Source organism: Oncorhynchus gorbuscha, linkage group LG10, assembly GCF_021184085.1.
Source record: "Oncorhynchus gorbuscha isolate QuinsamMale2020 ecotype Even-year linkage group LG10, OgorEven_v1.0, whole genome shotgun sequence".
Lineage (NCBI taxonomy): Eukaryota > Metazoa > Chordata > Actinopteri > Salmoniformes > Salmonidae > Oncorhynchus > Oncorhynchus gorbuscha.
This window is the reverse complement of record NC_060182.1, coordinates 37,358,722-37,374,931: the sequence shown is the minus strand read 5'-3', so window position 1 is coordinate 37,374,931 and position 16,210 is coordinate 37,358,722. Positions and strand designations below refer to the sequence as shown.

At 42.2% G+C, this 16,210-nt stretch overlaps 2 protein-coding genes across 3 annotated transcripts; both read left to right on the top strand.

The window, feature by feature from the left end:
* Positions 1 to 579: 579 nt before the first annotated feature.
* Positions 580 to 13,541, top strand: LOC124046007 (45 kDa calcium-binding protein-like). 2 transcript variants are annotated; one of them, XM_046365903.1, is made up of 7 exons: positions 580 to 599; positions 8,239 to 8,613; positions 9,416 to 9,552; positions 10,506 to 10,619; positions 10,858 to 11,016; positions 11,224 to 11,399; positions 11,937 to 13,541. In XM_046365903.1, exons 2-7 carry the CDS (start codon positions 8,294 to 8,296, stop codon positions 12,111 to 12,113), a joined length of 1,083 nt encoding a protein of 360 aa, XP_046221859.1. In that variant the 5' UTR covers positions 580 to 599; positions 8,239 to 8,293; the 3' UTR covers positions 12,114 to 13,541. The 2 variants fall into 2 exon arrangements, with proteins under 2 accessions (XP_046221859.1, XP_046221858.1); XM_046365902.1 differs by lacking the exon at positions 580 to 599 and adding an exon at positions 639 to 994.
* Positions 13,542 to 13,927: 386 nt separating this feature from the next.
* LOC124046008 (coiled-coil domain-containing protein 42-like) lies at positions 13,928 to 16,139 on the top strand. The gene is made up of 6 exons (XM_046365904.1): positions 13,928 to 14,214; positions 14,370 to 14,474; positions 14,578 to 14,778; positions 15,040 to 15,261; positions 15,461 to 15,625; positions 15,926 to 16,139. Exons 1-6 carry the CDS (start codon positions 14,134 to 14,136, stop codon positions 16,007 to 16,009), a joined length of 858 nt encoding a protein of 285 aa, XP_046221860.1. The 5' UTR covers positions 13,928 to 14,133; the 3' UTR covers positions 16,010 to 16,139.
* The last annotated feature ends 71 nt before the right edge of the window (positions 16,140 to 16,210 follow it).

The following is a 16,210-nucleotide window of genomic DNA, read 5'->3' as shown; positions in this document are numbered from 1 at the left end:
GAAATAGAAAGAGAGGCCAACTTAGCAGAACATTTGCCTCCCTCCAGTAGATAGCGTTTGTTCGTTGTTCCGCCGCCAAAGCAAGGAGTTTTTGTATGGAGATCTATTTCGAATTGGGGCAAAATAAAAAAATAATGGCTTATTTACTGCGTGAGATATGAGCAGGGCACGTGATAGCAGGGCACGTGATATCCCGGCAACTCATTAAAATAGCACTTAATATCGGAATTGTAAGATGGCTATGCATATTCATGAGATGAGGCTAGTAGCATAGCCTCTATCTCAAACTAATTTAAAGGGATTTATTTGCATAGGAAACATGTTTACATTGCCAAAGCAAGTGAAATAGATGATAAACAATACAAAATTAAGATAAAAAGTACACTCACAAGTTTCAATGGAATGAACATTTCAAGTGTCATGTTATGGCTATTGTATAGCGTTCTCTCTCTCGCTCCCTCTCCATTGAATACAGGCGATTGACGTCAACAGCCCTCATCGAATATTTAAAAATATAATTAGAATAATGACACGTATCCACCAGGATAGGCGAGCGCTAGACATCCTGCCGTGCCGCTTTGTGCACAACGACTCCCATGGTAAGGGCGTAGACATGTATCTTGTCAGTATATCCATAATCTTTGGTCAGATGTACCGCACGGCAACGTGGTGACGCAATCTGTGTACACACGGCGTGAGTAGCAGCTTGTTTCCTGAAAATAGAAATCCCCCAACTCACCTAATCAAACATTTGCTGTGTATGCGGATTGATTCGGTAGTTAGAGTGAGACGTTTGCTCCTGCGTGAAGTTCGTCGTGGCAGCCACGTGTCCATGAAATATAACATAGCTAACAGTTTTGTTTTGATCGTACGACGATGCATTCTCGCCATTGCTAGGTGGGCTAGCTAACTAGCTAGTGCCTTATCTCTTCAATTTCCTGCAATTTATTTTGAGCAGCGTTCCAGATTTTGTGTCGTTGGAGTTCAACACTAGGTAGGTCATCAAGCCTTGTCCTCTCATCGGCTAACGTTAGCCGGCTTATTAGATATGCTGGGGTGTATTCACTAGTCTGATTCCGTTGCAAAACGTTTAGTTTGTGAAATATTTTGCAATTGAAACCGTTTACTCCAAACGAAAACGAGTTTCTATTGGACAAATTCAATTAGGACCCTCCCCGTTTCGTTCTTTTTGTTTCCTAGAGTAAACTGTTTCGTTGCAAAATATTAATATTTATTTAACCAGGTAAGTTGACTGAGAACACGTTCTCATTTACAGCAACGACCCGGGGAATAGTTACAGGGGATGAATGAGCCAAATGTAAGCTCGTGATGATCTGAGGGACAGCTTGGGAATTTAGCCAGGACAGTAGGGTTAACACCCATACTCTTACAATAAGAGCATGGGATCTTTAATGACCTCAGAGAGTCAGGACACCTGTTTCATATCCTATCTGAAAGACAGCACCCTACACAGGGCAGTGTCCCCAATCACTGCCCCAGGGCATATATATATATATATATATGTATGTGTGTGTATATGTTTTTTTTTAAAGACCAGAGGCACTCTGCCTCCTACTGGCCCTCCAACACCACTTCCAGCAGCATCTGGTCTCCCATCCAGGGACTGACCAGGACCAACCCTGCTTAGCTTCAGAAGCAAGCAAGCAGTGGAATGGAGGGTGGTATATGCTGCAGGTTCATATAATGTTTTGAAGCCATACAGAGCTGGTTACGATTCCAATTTAATCCTCCAGATGGCTAAACTCTAATGTACTGATAGAGGAAAGACCAATTTTCTTTTTAAAAAATGTATAAGGAAGGTATCATGTTTAAGGCTGCAATATGTGACTTTTTGGGCAACCTGACCAAATTCACATAGAAATCTGAGATGTCATTTTATTGAATGCAGTTCTGAGTGGTAGATGTGGTCCATGTGCACTATTTCTGTTTCCCGTTAAGTTTAGTTTTTGCTTCTTACTTTTGGTTTTGTACACCAGCTGAAAATACAATATTTTTAGTTATTGAAAATATATTTGACAATATTTAGTACAATGATTCTCTACACTTAACATTGCTTGTTTTGTCACAAACTGAAACTGTTACGATTTTAGCAACCAGGAAATGGTAGTGCGATTTCTGCATTTTGCATCTTTTTAATATAATGCAACTTGGATTTGACCCCCTTCTCAAAAGTAAATGGTTTAGACCATTTGGCATTTTAGAGAGCTTGGTCCTTGTAACGCTTATCAGTCTAATGATCTAATACACTTGTTCAACTTGAATAATAGAATATAAGTTTCAATTTCTGAAGTTCTACATTTTCTGATCCACGCATGCGGGGTGGATTAGTTTTGCCTACACTATACAATAAAGTGGTCTATTTAATGTGGTCCTTGGAGGCACACACTCACACCAGATATCCCCAAAGCAATGCTATACCATTCTAACAGCCATGGTGCATTGTCATGACACCTAATGGAGTTAACTCTCTTGGTACACAGACTGCGAAGACATGGAGTAGTGCGTTTCAGACCCTGCAGGCTGCCCTTCAAATTCGCTACAACGTTATCCTCAATCCCCTGCGTATGCCAACACCTTGCATAGAGACTAACAGCTAGCCTATATGTCGAAATTCCACGGGCTACCTGTTTTACATGTTGTTTTGGAATTAATGTGTCACATATTAGTTGTTTGCAGACAATCTTTTTTTAGTTGAGTTAATAAAGCTGCATATAAACTTGGTCTCTCTTTTGCTTTCTTGAGTAAGGCAGCTCCAAAATGCAGGTGTTTCAGCCTAGCGCAGTGCCATCAGAGGCCATCGGACTGTTAAATAGCCTTCACTAACACAGAGAGGCTTACTGCCTACATACAGACTCAAATCATTGGCCACTTTAATAAATGGATCAGGAGTTACTTTAAATAATGCCACTTAAATAATGTTTACATCAAATCAAATCAAATTTATTTATATAGCCCTTCGTACGTCAGCTGATATCTCAAAGTGCTGTACAGAAACCCAGCCTAAAACCCCAAACAGCAAACAATGCAGGTGTAAAAGCACGGTGGCTAGGAAAAACTCCCTAGAAAGGCCAAAACCTAGGAAGAAACCTAGAGAGGAACCGGGCTATGTGGGGTGGCCAGTCCTCTTCTGGCTGTGCCGGGTAGAGATTATAACAGAACATGACCAAGATGTTCAAATGTTCATAAATGACCAGCATGGTCAAATAATAATAAGGCAGAACAGTTGAAACTGGAGCAGCAGCACAGTCAGGTGGACTGGGGACAGCAAGGAGCCATCATGTCAGGTAGTCCTGGGGCACGGTCCTAGGGCTCAGGTCAGTTGAAACTGGAGCAGGAGCATGGCCAGGTGGACTGGGGACAGCAAGGAGTCCTCATGTCAGGTAGTCCTGGGACATGGTCCTAGGGCCCAGGCCAGTTGAAACTGGAGCAGCAGCATGGCCAGGTGGACTGGGGACAGCAAGGAGTCATCATGTCAGGTAGTCCTGGGGCATGGTTCTAGGGCTCAGGTCCTCCGAGAGAGAGAAAGAAAGAGAGAAGGAGAGAATTAGAGAATGCACACTTAGATTTACACAGGACACCGAATAGGACAGGAGAAGTACTCCAGATAAACAAACTGACCCTAGCCCCCCGACACAAACTACTGCAGCATAAATACTGGAGGCTGAGACAGGAGGGGTCAGGAGATCTACATATCTACATATCTTACATTACTCATCTCACATGTGTATATACTGTATTTTATACCATCTATTGCATCTTGCCTATGCCGCTTGGTCATCGTGCATCCATATATTTTATATGTACATATTCTTATTCCATCCCTTTAGATTTGTGTGTATTAGGTAGTTGTTGTGGAATTGTTAGATAATACTGCACTGTCGGTACTAGAAGCACAAGCATTTCGCGACACTTGCATTAACATCTGCTAACCATGTGTATGTGACCGATAACGTTTTATTATATTGGCATTCTGTGGTGGTGGGACAGCTAGCGGGGAATATGGAGCGTGGGGGTTGGTAATGTTCTCTAGTTGTGCCGTGATTGGCTCAGTTTTCTGTCACTCATAGGGACACTACATCACCGCCAAATGGTAGAGCTCAAAACTTCAAGCCCCTTGGGTGCTGCCATAGAGTTACATTAGAAGTGCCCATCCAAGAAAGCCCAAGGTCATTGGCCACAGATAAAATTACATCAAATCACGTTATATCTTCCACAGCTTTGATTGGACTGATCATTCTTTCAAAATATTAGCTAGCAAGCTAGCAGTCGTCGTCATCATGAATCAAGTCGACAATCTACTGGCAAGTCCTTTATAATTCTTGTCATATGATGAGAAATAATGAAGAGAAATTATAGATAAAACATATCGGTGCTCATCGGCCATTGGACATGAACATTACACAACAAGTTGGAAATCTCACATTTAAAAATTAGTGGTTTGGAAGGAATCAGTGGCTAACTGCAAGCATTGCAAAGCAATCACTAGCCTGCTATTCAGTGGACTGGGTGTGTGGTCCCAATTCTGGGTTTAAGAGTATTTTTCCAAGCTTAAAAGGATAAACATTCTACATTGGTCATGGTGACAATCCAGCATGACTTCTGCCTCACTCAAAACAACTGGGAAATCTGATTTGAATGAGTTCAAGATAGAGGTCGATCGATTAAGATTTTTCAACGCCGATACCGATTATTGGAGGACCCCAAAAAAAACGATACCGATTAATTGGACGATTTTATTTATTTATTTATTTAGGCTTATCTCTGAATGTAGGCTAATGCACGGCTTGCGTGTCCCCGTCGGACTCACGGGCTTCCCCCGAACACCTGTGATGGATGGGACGCGGGGTCGGTTAAAGCGCTGGGACAGGGATTTTAAGGTCCATTATTCTAACCTATTACAGGCCTAGATTAGACACTAGCCTCTATGTTGAACAAGTAGCCGTTAGCAGTATAGCAGAAACAAATTGCATAACAATGCCCCTGTTTTGGGATAACCTATGCATCCTTCATTCCTCCCATCCTTGAAGACATCGCCGGCGTATGTGTGAAAGGAGATTTTACACTAGGCAACCAAGTCATGTCAGTTTAGTGAACATTTCTATAGCCTATGATCATTGATCTAATATCAAATCAAAGTTTGTCTCGTGTGCCGAATACAACAGGTGAACAGTGAAATGCTTACTTACAAACTCTAACCAATAGTGCAAAAAAGGTGTTAGGTGAGCCTGTTATGTGCACAGTGGAGGATTTTAGCTTGTAAATCTTGGAGGGGCAAACTCAACATATTTATGTTTTATGCATGCCAGCAAAGCCACAACACTAAACGATACATTAATTGCACTATAACAGTGACAAACGGTACCCATAAACTGTTAGGGCCTGCATAAATCTATCCCAACAGCAGAGCTTTCTTTACAGTACCATGGAGTGAATCCTTACCACTGCTACACCTGGCTATCAGCGGAGCTTTGTCTGGCAGCAAACCAGTTCATTCAATCTCTTTTACTGTGTTTTTAAAAAAGATAGCTGATATGGCTGGCTTGCTTCAACAAATGTGGAGTCTACTGACAATTGAGATGTATAAACTATAGCACAAGGGAACGATGAGCAGATAAGAGGCAAATCCGTAATTTTGATTAAGACATTTTAATGAGCGAGCTAAGACGGACGTAGTCAATATAATTAACTGGATTGTCGTTTCTCTTTGCTTATTTGAGCTAGTCATGCCATATAATGGACTTGGTCTATCTTCTGTATAACACCCCTGCCTTGTCACAACACAACTGATTGGCTTAAACACATTAAGAAGGAAAGAAATTCCACAAAATCACTTTTAACAACACCCACCTGTTAATTTCAATGTATTCCAGGTGACTACCTAATGAAGCTGGTTGAGAGAATGCCAAGCGTGTGCAAAGCTGTCATCAAGGCAAGGGGTGGCTACTTTGAAGAAGTTTATATTTTAGATTCTTCAAAGTAACCACCCGTTGCCTTGATGACAGCTTTGCACACTCTTGGCATTCTCTCAAACAGCTTCACCTAGAATGCTTTTCCAACAGTCTTGAAGAAGTTCCCACATATGCTGAGCACTTGTTGTTTGCTTTTCCTTCACTCTTCGGTCCAACTCATCCTAAACCACCTCAATTGGGTTGAGGTCGAGTGATTGTGGAGGCCAGATCTGATGCAGCACCCCATCACTCTCCTTCTTGGTCAAATAACCGGTACACAGCCTGGAGATGTGTTTGGTTATTGTCCTGTTGAAAAACAAATGATAGTCCCACTAAGCCCAAACCAGATGGGATGGCGTAAGGCTGCAGAATGCTGTGGTAGCCATGCTGGTTAAGTGTGCCTTGAATTCTAAATAAATCACTGACAGTGTCACCAGCAAAGCACCATCACACCACCTCTATGCTTCACGGTGGGATCCACACATGCAGGGATCATCTGTTGACCTACTCCACATCTCACAAAGACAGGCGATTGGAACTAAAAATCTCAAATTGATGAAATTAGCCTGTTCATGTAAAAATGACCAAATACACTGTTTACAAACTACAAAAAAAAAGATTATGGTGAACCTGAAAAAATAGAATCCGAATGATTTGAAAACCCCAATCAGCAGTTGGATGCGAGTTGTGTGTCTACTCCGGTAAAAGACCAGCGCATTTGGTAACAATGAACCAGCTAATTGCATTGGCTTTCACTCAACTAATAAAGCCTATGCTTTACTAATGAAGCCTATGCAAAGCTATACCTGGCAAAAGCCATTTTTACAAGCATATGAAGGTGAATATCCTATAACAGGGATAGATAGGCCTTGTAGACTAAACTCCACTCCACGGTGAAGGAAGTTAACCAAAGGCATACAGGCAAGACCAGGTGTAGGGCGAATCGATGTAGCTAGATTCCACAAGGTCAATACTTAAAGAAGTGAATAATAAAATGCCAACCGTGTACCTATATTTGTCCTCTGTAGTTGCTTACTTTTCTTTGCTGAAATCTGTACTTTTTCAATAAATGTTAATAAAATACACACACGGACTGTTTGCTCGTTGCTGTTGCTCGGTAGTGGTATTTAAAATAACAAGGTGGGCGTTTTTCATGATTCACATTTTTTTTCTAAAATATTGGTCTTCTACAAATCGACATAGTCGGAGCTAGATTCCGCAAAGCCTGGTGTCGGCTCCAGCCTTTGGTGACGTTCATCAGAAACGTCCTTCACCGCGAAGTGAGGTTTAGTCCGCTAGGATAGGCCTGCCTCTCGTTGACACGAGCAACTGTGTCTCCCGCACTGTTGTTATCTGACAGTCGTAGTCAGTTACATGCGTAAACGTTCAATAGGCTATTAGCTGGACGCATCATTTCAGACACAACAGAGAATATATTTTTGGAATAAAACCATAATAAAATAAAACCAACATGTACTGAATGGTTATTCTTAACGTTTTAATCGGTTTTCTGACCGACGCTTGCTTAATTTGGATCCGTTTGGGCTCCCTCGGACTGATGCGCTAGTATCTTAGGCACAGGTCCCCGGTTTAAATGTTTATCGATGACAGTTACATCCATAATGTGTATCTTTCCCTTTCAAGAAGATTTGATTTGCATCTAGATATTTGGGGTCCATATGTCACATAAACACATTTTCCATTCAAAATGTAAATTGCTGCTGATGGAGCTCATTAGCTGACCCTCTGAGCTGTGTGTGTGTGTGTGTGTGTGTGTGTGTGTGTGTGTGTGTGTGTGTGTGTGTGTGTGTGTGTGTGTGTGTGTGTGTGTGTGTGTGTGTGTGTGTGTGTGTGTGTGTGTGTGTGTGTGTGTGTGTGTGTGTGTGTGTGCAAACGATGTATGTGTCTATGGTATATGGAGACACCTGAGCTGAATTATAAGGGAGGAAACTAGGCACTTACCCCCCCCCACACACACAAACACACATATTTGTTACAACTAATATTGATCAATATTTATCTTTAAAAATGTGCTATGACATAGCCAATGAATAGGCACAACTTTTGATTTCACCTCAGTCTCATAATTAAATGGTTTAAACCGTCAGGAAGTTTTGATGGACTCCAATTGAGCTCCTCTTCTTCTCCCACTTCGACCACGCCGCGCTGTTGGCAAAAATGATGTCCTTGTTATGACTAGCTAGCCAAGAACAACACTATTATAGTCAAGTGATGAGGCTATCCACCTTACCCAGTGTTGTTGTTGTAGACAGGTGTGTTCATCAGTCCGTGAGCAAGCAAGGACACTGAACCTGGAAGAAGCCATGGCTAACTACTGGAGGACGGCTTGGCGCAGACACCTTTTGGCTGTGTCCATGGCCCTGTTCTGCCTGCTCCACAACCCCATGGACGTCCATGCCCGGCCAGCTAACATGTCATCCCTGAAGGACAAGAACAGCCCCACCAGTAAGGAGGAGAATGAGATCCTTCCCCCAGACCATCTGAACGGGATGAAGCTGGAGATGGATGGTCACATCAATAAAGGCTTCCACCAGGAGGTGTTCCTGGGTAAGGAGATGGAGGAGTTTGAAGAGGACTCTGAGCCCAGGAGGAACAGGAACAAGCTCATTGACATCTTCAGAAAGTAAGTGGGGATGACTGGCTTTCAATGTCTTGACTCATGAGTCATATACATCCTCTCTGTGTTGTGTACATCCACCAGATGTTTCCAGTTTTATCTGTGCAGAGTGCCTGCGTTGCATTTCTATCATTTTGTGTGGGCCATTATGAAATGGTGTGTAGGTGCGAGGTTGTAATTACGATAAATCCACATTTCTTAGTTGGGAGTTTGGATCATGTTTGGATCATGTCTAAGTAGCCTATACCCATCCCGTTAATGTGTACACCGTTCGTGGTCCGGTTCCTATTTTAAAGGATCGGGTGGGCACGAACAAATGAGGCTAGATTATCTCTTATGATAAACAAAGCAGTGTTCCTGAGAATGGAGACGTGAGTGCACCGACTAGGTCAACCACAGCAGTCTTAAGTAAATATCTGGCCTTATCCACCCCATACTGGGTAAGCTAGGTGTCAAGTAGTAAAAGCTAGGAGTCTGATTTTGTAAATACTGTTGAAGCGAAACAGTCCAGGTATTCTAGCCCGACTTGTCACCCTCGCCAAATTTCAAGGTGCCTTGACAAATCCTCACCACCGTTCCATTATCTTGACCCTATATGGCGAAGGAGTGACTGTGTTGGAAAAGCATGAAAGCTGAAACATTTTCAAAGCATATTTTCAGTTAAGGTTGCATCTTACTTAGTTAGAAAAATATCCAAAATAATCTGGGTTTGTAGCTGAAGCAGATATATGAGAGTGGGTTTGAATAAACTACTTGAACTTGATATTCCATTTGAGTGTTTGTTTGAAAAAATGCTGACTGTCTTCAGGGTGGACTTTAATAAAGATAAGAGCGTCAGTGCCAAGGAGATGCAGCGCTGGATCGTGGAGAAGACAGAGGAACACTTCCAGGAGGCTGTGAGAGAGAACAAGATGAGCTTCCATGCTGTGGACCCAGATGGAGATGGTAAGAGAGACGACAGTCGTATCTGGATGGAAACAGACTGAAACAAGCAGGGACTACCTGGACTTGTTCAGCAATAACCAATATTTTTCATTTTCTGTAGCTGTGGACTAATGAATACAACCCTGATACATAGCCTGATACATAGCCATGATGGTGGCCTATTCGTTGAGAGCAATGCGTTTGTTACCGACACTGATGTCCTACTGTTAGGCCTCCGACCTGAAATGTGTGGGTCACAATACATCTCAGACCTGAAATGTGTGGGTCACAATACATCTCAGACCTGAAATGTGTGGGTCACAATACATCTCAGACCTGAAATGTGTGGGTCACAATACATCTCAGACCTGAAATGTGTGGGTCACAATACATCTCAGACCTGAAATGTGTGGGTCACAATACATCTCAGACCTGAAATGTGTGGGTCACAATACATCTCAGACCTGAAATGTGTGGGTCACAATACATCTCAGACCTGAAATGTGTGGGTCACAATACATCTCAGACCTGAAATGTGTGGGTCACAATACATCTCAGACCTGAAATGTGTGGGTCACAATACATCTCAGACCTGAAATGTGTGGGTCACAATACATCTCAGACCTGAAATGTGTGGGTCACAATACATCTCAGACCTGAAATGTGTGGGTCACAATACATCTCAGACCTGAAATGTGTGGGTCACAATACATCTCAGACCTGAAATGTGTGGGTCACAATACATCTCAGACCTGAAATGTGTGGGTCACAATACATCTCAGACCTGAAATGTGTGGGTCACAATACATCTCAGACCTGAAATGTGTGGGCCACAATACATCTCAGACCTGAAATGTGTGGGCCACAATACATCTCAGACCTGATGACAATACAGCACTGTTTACCAAAACTGCCTCAAAATCCTTCCTAAACGGTCTAGCCCCAATCCCTAAACCGTTATATTCTCGTCATAGGCCATGTGACATGGGATGAATACCGGGTGAAGTTTCTGGCCAGCAAAGGATTCAACAAGAAGGAAATGGCTGACAAGATAAAGAACAGTGAAGAACTGAAGGTAGACGAGGAGAGTAAGTTTATCCACAATGATACGACCTGCACAACACTTCTGGTTGTCGTCTGTGCATTTCTACTGATTAATCAGGAATTCTGGCTTTTCTGACTATCCTCTTTTCATACTATCATTGAAACTGACCTACCCCCAAACCAATATCATTTCTCCCCCCTAAGTTTTCCTGATCACATCCCGATAGTAGCCTATTTCCCCTAGCTCTGCCAGTGATGCTTGTACTTACTGTCTCTTCGCAGCCCAGGAGGTGCTGGAGAGTCTGAAGGACCGCTGGTTCCAGGCTGATAACCCCCCAGCCGACCAGCTGCTGAACGAGGAAGAGTTCCTCTCCTTCCTGCACCCGGAGCACAGCAAAGGAATGCTCAAATACATGGTCAAGGAGATTGTTCGCGACCTAGGTACGGTCTTCTCTACTCGCTCACATTTAGTTTGGATTTGAATTCAGTTTAAGTGATAGTTAAGAGTATGAAAAGGAGAATGAATTAAAGGTGGAAGACAAACATGCAGAATGAATACATAAGTTGTGGATGCCCATGATCGATCATGAAAAGTGTTACTATAAAGCCATCTGAGTGTGATGTGTATTTTTTGTGTTGTTTTTACAGACCAGGACAGTGACAAGAAGCTGACTCTGTCGGAGTTCATCTCCCTGCCCATGGGCACTGTGGAGAACCAGCAGGCTCAGGACATAGATGATGACTGGGTACGAGAGAGGAAGAAGGAGTTTGAGGAGGTCATCGATGGCAACCATGATGGCATCGTAACCATGGAGGAACTACAGGTGGGTGCCGTGTGTGCTGGTTATACTGCAGGACCTGATGGCATGGCCTTTTCTAATAAAAGGGGGGTTTGGGTGGGCGTGGCTAAATTTGACAGAACCCGCCTCATCTTGGCGCTGAATCATTTTTTAATCAAATGTTTTTTAAAGAACATTTCCTGCAGTTCTACACATTTTCCATGGAGCTGAGAGAAACTTTAGCAACTTTTGCAGTTTTAAAAGCAAATGTCCTATAAACAACACATTTCCTCCCATTCTATGCATTTTGCCATGGCTAATGCTGTTTTTTAAATAACAAATAAATACTACTAAATTCATTGTTTTTGGAATTATCAATTCTCCCTCACTGTGTAGTTCATATTTTGGTGCTTGTTAGTTCTCAAAGATATTATAAAAGATATGTATATAGCTCCATTATCCATACTTTGTATATGATTTTAGTAGTTTAAGCTTACACAAAGTGTTTTTCCATCAAACATTTTTTTTATACACGGTTTCCTTCTTCCCCCGTCTTTCCCCCGTGCTCTCTCTGCTCTCCAGGAGTACATGGACCCGATGAACGAGTACAACGCGCTGAACGAGGCTAAGCAGATGATTGCTGTGGCTGACGAGAACCAGAACCACAACTTGGAACTGGAGGAGATTCTCAAGTACAGCGAATACTTCACTGGCAGCAAGCTCATGGACTATGCCCGGAATGTTCACGAGGAGTTCTAAAGCTCTAAAGACGAACTGTCCTACAAAATCCTTCCCTTTCCCTTCTAATGGGGGCATCCTGGTAAGTCTGCTCTAACGACAGGTCTGTCTTGAAAAAAAAAGCTTCATGTTGGGATGTTTTAGTGTGCAATTGTGTTTAAATCCTAGTCCCAGCCGACTGACCCGCCCTGGCCTCCTCTACTGACTCTTAAAGTAAGGCCTAAAACATCCTTCATGCCTCTTCTAAACATCCTATCAGAATGAACCATAGCCGAGGTCTGCCTTCTGTCTACAGTGGTACTCAAGTTGAATCGTCTTACCTCTATGTATTGGTCTTTTTCAGTGCATTCTAGACACTACGTCACCTTCATGGTTCATTTGTGTGGATGCTATATTGTGAAATGTATGTATATGAGGGATTCAAACAAGATTCCTTTTTTTTTCTCCCCTCTATCGAAGTAGTGTAAATTAAGGATTACACAAGCAAACCTATTATTTGTAGCAGGGCCTCTAATTTGACTCCAAACATGTTGATTTTAAACTCGCACAACAATGGTAAATCCAAAATAAAGAAAGTAATTACATCACATATTTTCTTTGCCATTTCAAAATTAGATATAGCCTACCTGCGTACCACAATGTTGCTTGGAAGTAACTGGTCTTTACGAAGTTGGCAATCATGTCCATGATTGAGCTGAACCACAGTAACCACTGTATTCTCCACACTCACTGACTCCATAATGTGCTTGCTACCCTTGTACTAAGGGTTACACTGGTACATTTTTAATAGGTGTTTATGATTCTCTGATCTGTCCTGTTCTTTACAATTAGTGCTTATGTGTGATAATTATGTTTTAACTCCCTGCTGCAATAGGTCATATTTTATTTCCAATACATTTGTTTATGTTTGTATCTATAATTCCAAATGGGATTGTGCATTTTAAGCATCTCCAAAATGCTAGTCGATTGTCAACATCTCAGTTTAATGTTTGAAACTGGTGTAAGAAATTAACTTATTTATTTATTTGTTATTGGTGTGTGTTTTTTGTTTTCTCTTAAAGACATTTTTATAAATCAGTAAAAATAATATTCAGTATTTTCCCAGTGTTGTATTTTGTTGTTCAATACTTGTGTTTTATTCAGGTTATGATAATTACATATTTTCCATACATTTCTGATGAATATGACTTAATTGTCATTAAGAAATCCCGTATTAGCCCTTGTCATGCTTTGCCAAAGCTCTATAATATATGTATAATATGCATTCATCAATTGTTTTCCTGCTTCGAGGACAATATCCTGTGGAGATATCAGTAATTTGGGTCCCTCTTGAGTTCCTGTCATCTTATTCGAATTTATAAAAGAAAAAGCTCATGCTATCAGAATGTGACAACGCTTTATACATTGTATTCCCGATTTACTTGTAAACCAATAAATATTTCTCATCAATCTCTGACCATACTTTGTACTCTGTGTTATGCGTCTATAAATGTTTCATCATTTTAGCACACTAACTTGATGGCCAATAGTTTTCCACTAGGCTTTTTAAATGGTACAACATTTTCGAGCTCGCCATGAGTGGAGCTTCCCTCATTCTGTTTTTATTTGTAGTAGTTGCTATGAGACCATTGTTGTTTTCTGACTCAAAATTCTGTGAACCGCATTGGCTTTCTACAGCCACCCACAGAAATTGTCAAAACAATAACATTAGGCCTTGAATTATCAATTATCTTATTTATGACCAAATATTATAAACATGTCTGTAAATTTGTCAGACTATTTCAAAAGCTATTTTGGCGAGAACCTTCGAGACCAGCTATTGTGAGTAAAAAAATATGACATTTAACCTAGACGTTGAAGGAACTTTTCGCCCTAAAATGTTAGCAGCTTCTATCTGTTCCATTTAATGTATGACTTTCCTCTCTCTACCCAAACACAACATTATGATTAGCAGAAGGCTCATGGTTTATGTTAAGAAGAAATAAGATAGTCAATCCCCACTGACCATTTTGACAGGAAGGCCACGTCCGCAGCAGATGAGATGCTGGCCCCCTCCTCCCGTCTACTGCAGAAGAGACGGGAGGCCATGGAGGTCAACAATGCTATGACGCTGCAAAGAGAGGTACATGTATATTTTTTTAATTGTCTCATTGTACCTCAAACCGACAATTCCTGGCAATAAAATTATATGACGAATTAGTGCAATCCTCTAAGTCAAGTCTCCACACAATCCTCCTGTATGATATGGTCTCACTTTACATTTGGTTTGGGTTTCAGGATTTTGAGTCAACTCTCAGAGCCCTGAGAATCCGCAAGGATGAGCTCATAGAGAAGGAGGGCCAGATGAAGGAATATCTGCAGAAATTTGACAACTTTCTGAAGGTACGGTCATAGCTTCTGAATATCACTTCTTAGACTAAACTATTGAGCCCGTCAGTCAGACTTTGAGATGAATTGGTCATGCTCTTCCGTGATCTCATTTCAGGAGAACGAGGTGAAACGATGTCGAGCTGTTAGGAAGGCCGGCCGAGAGAGGGAACTGACCAATCAGAAGCAGGTGGACCTGCTCACTCTCCAGGAGGAGACGAAGGCTCTCGTCAAAGAGAGGGACCGTCTGGAGAAACGAGTGCAGAAGAATGCCATATACCCCCATTACCTTGATAAAGTGGTACAGGCCAGTGAACAGGTAGGTCATAGTGAGGATTAGAACTCTTGAGGTAGTGTGTGATTTGACTGGCCTTCACAGACAAACCAATCCCTAGCCACTTGTATCTGACTAGATTGGATAGCTCTAAGCAATATATTGGTGACTCAATCTTGCCCTGTGATAAGCCAGGTGGAATATTGTAGCCATATTGCTGACACCTGTCCCATCCTCTTAGGTCTACACAAGAGCCTAAACCTTAGGTGTTAGGTGTTGATTTGGAATTCCTTTTGTGCATCTCAGTTTCAGGAGGCCAGACAGGTGATGTCTCGCTACGACACGTTGATGCTGACCCGGGAGGACCTGGTGCGGACCACCCAGCAGAACCAGGACAGCACGGAGAACGCCCGGGCCCAGCTGGCCCGCTTCACAGAGCAGAGCAATGACACCCTGCTGCACTACAACAACACTCTGGCCCAGCTACAGAGCCAGCTGGACAAGGCCCGCGCTGAGGGCATGATCTGGGTGAGACATGAGATGATCGCGCTCCCTATGGGTATTTTACAGCGATTGATCTCTGAGGGACAGTATCCCAGACACGGCTTAATAAAGCTAGTCCTGAACCTCCCCCTTTTCAGTTTGTGTCCGGGACACCAGCCCTGAGTGTCCTCAAAGGGAACCAAGTGTCTGATCAAAGGATGATCATTTCTCTCTTGATATACAGGAATCGAGATGGGCCCACATTCAGAACACAGCTGCCAAGAAGACACTGCTGTTGGGCACAATCAAGATGGCCACTCTTAATCTGTACCAGTGTGTGTGCAAGAGGGCGAAAGACACTGGGGAATCGCCTATTGCTCCAGAGGACACTATTAAGCAGCTGGAGAAGGTACTTTAGGGTACTGTTAACTCACGACTCATTATTACTCATGAACTCACAGCACATCATAGGGGGGTAGAAATGATTAGCGTCCTGATATGTGACTATTGTGCTCTGATGCATAATTTGTCTCTGATCACAGGGATTTCCTTCATCTGCCAGAATATATAGCGGATATCATACATTGACTAGACATTTGCATAAATTGTGAATCCTCTATTACTCATTCATCAACTCTCAGGTATTCAGAGGGCATTTCCACTAGACCAGCGTGTTCAAAATCATAACTAATATGACTTATTTTGACAGATCCAGACCTTCCTAGCCGATCTGATCTGCATTTGGGAGGAGGTGAACAAGCCGGATCAGCCAGGGCCAACCGGACACAGATAGATGATCCGCATCCATCAACAGAGCTGTTTTGTATGAAAGTTTAGATTCTATACTATATTGTCATTGCCCTTTGCTTATCAACAAAAAGCATTATTGCACTGATCAGATCAAAAATAAAGATATTTTGAGACATGGATAGTGTATTTTTTGGGGGGGGGGGGAATTTGGGATTGACCAGTTGGCAAGAATATATTGATTACA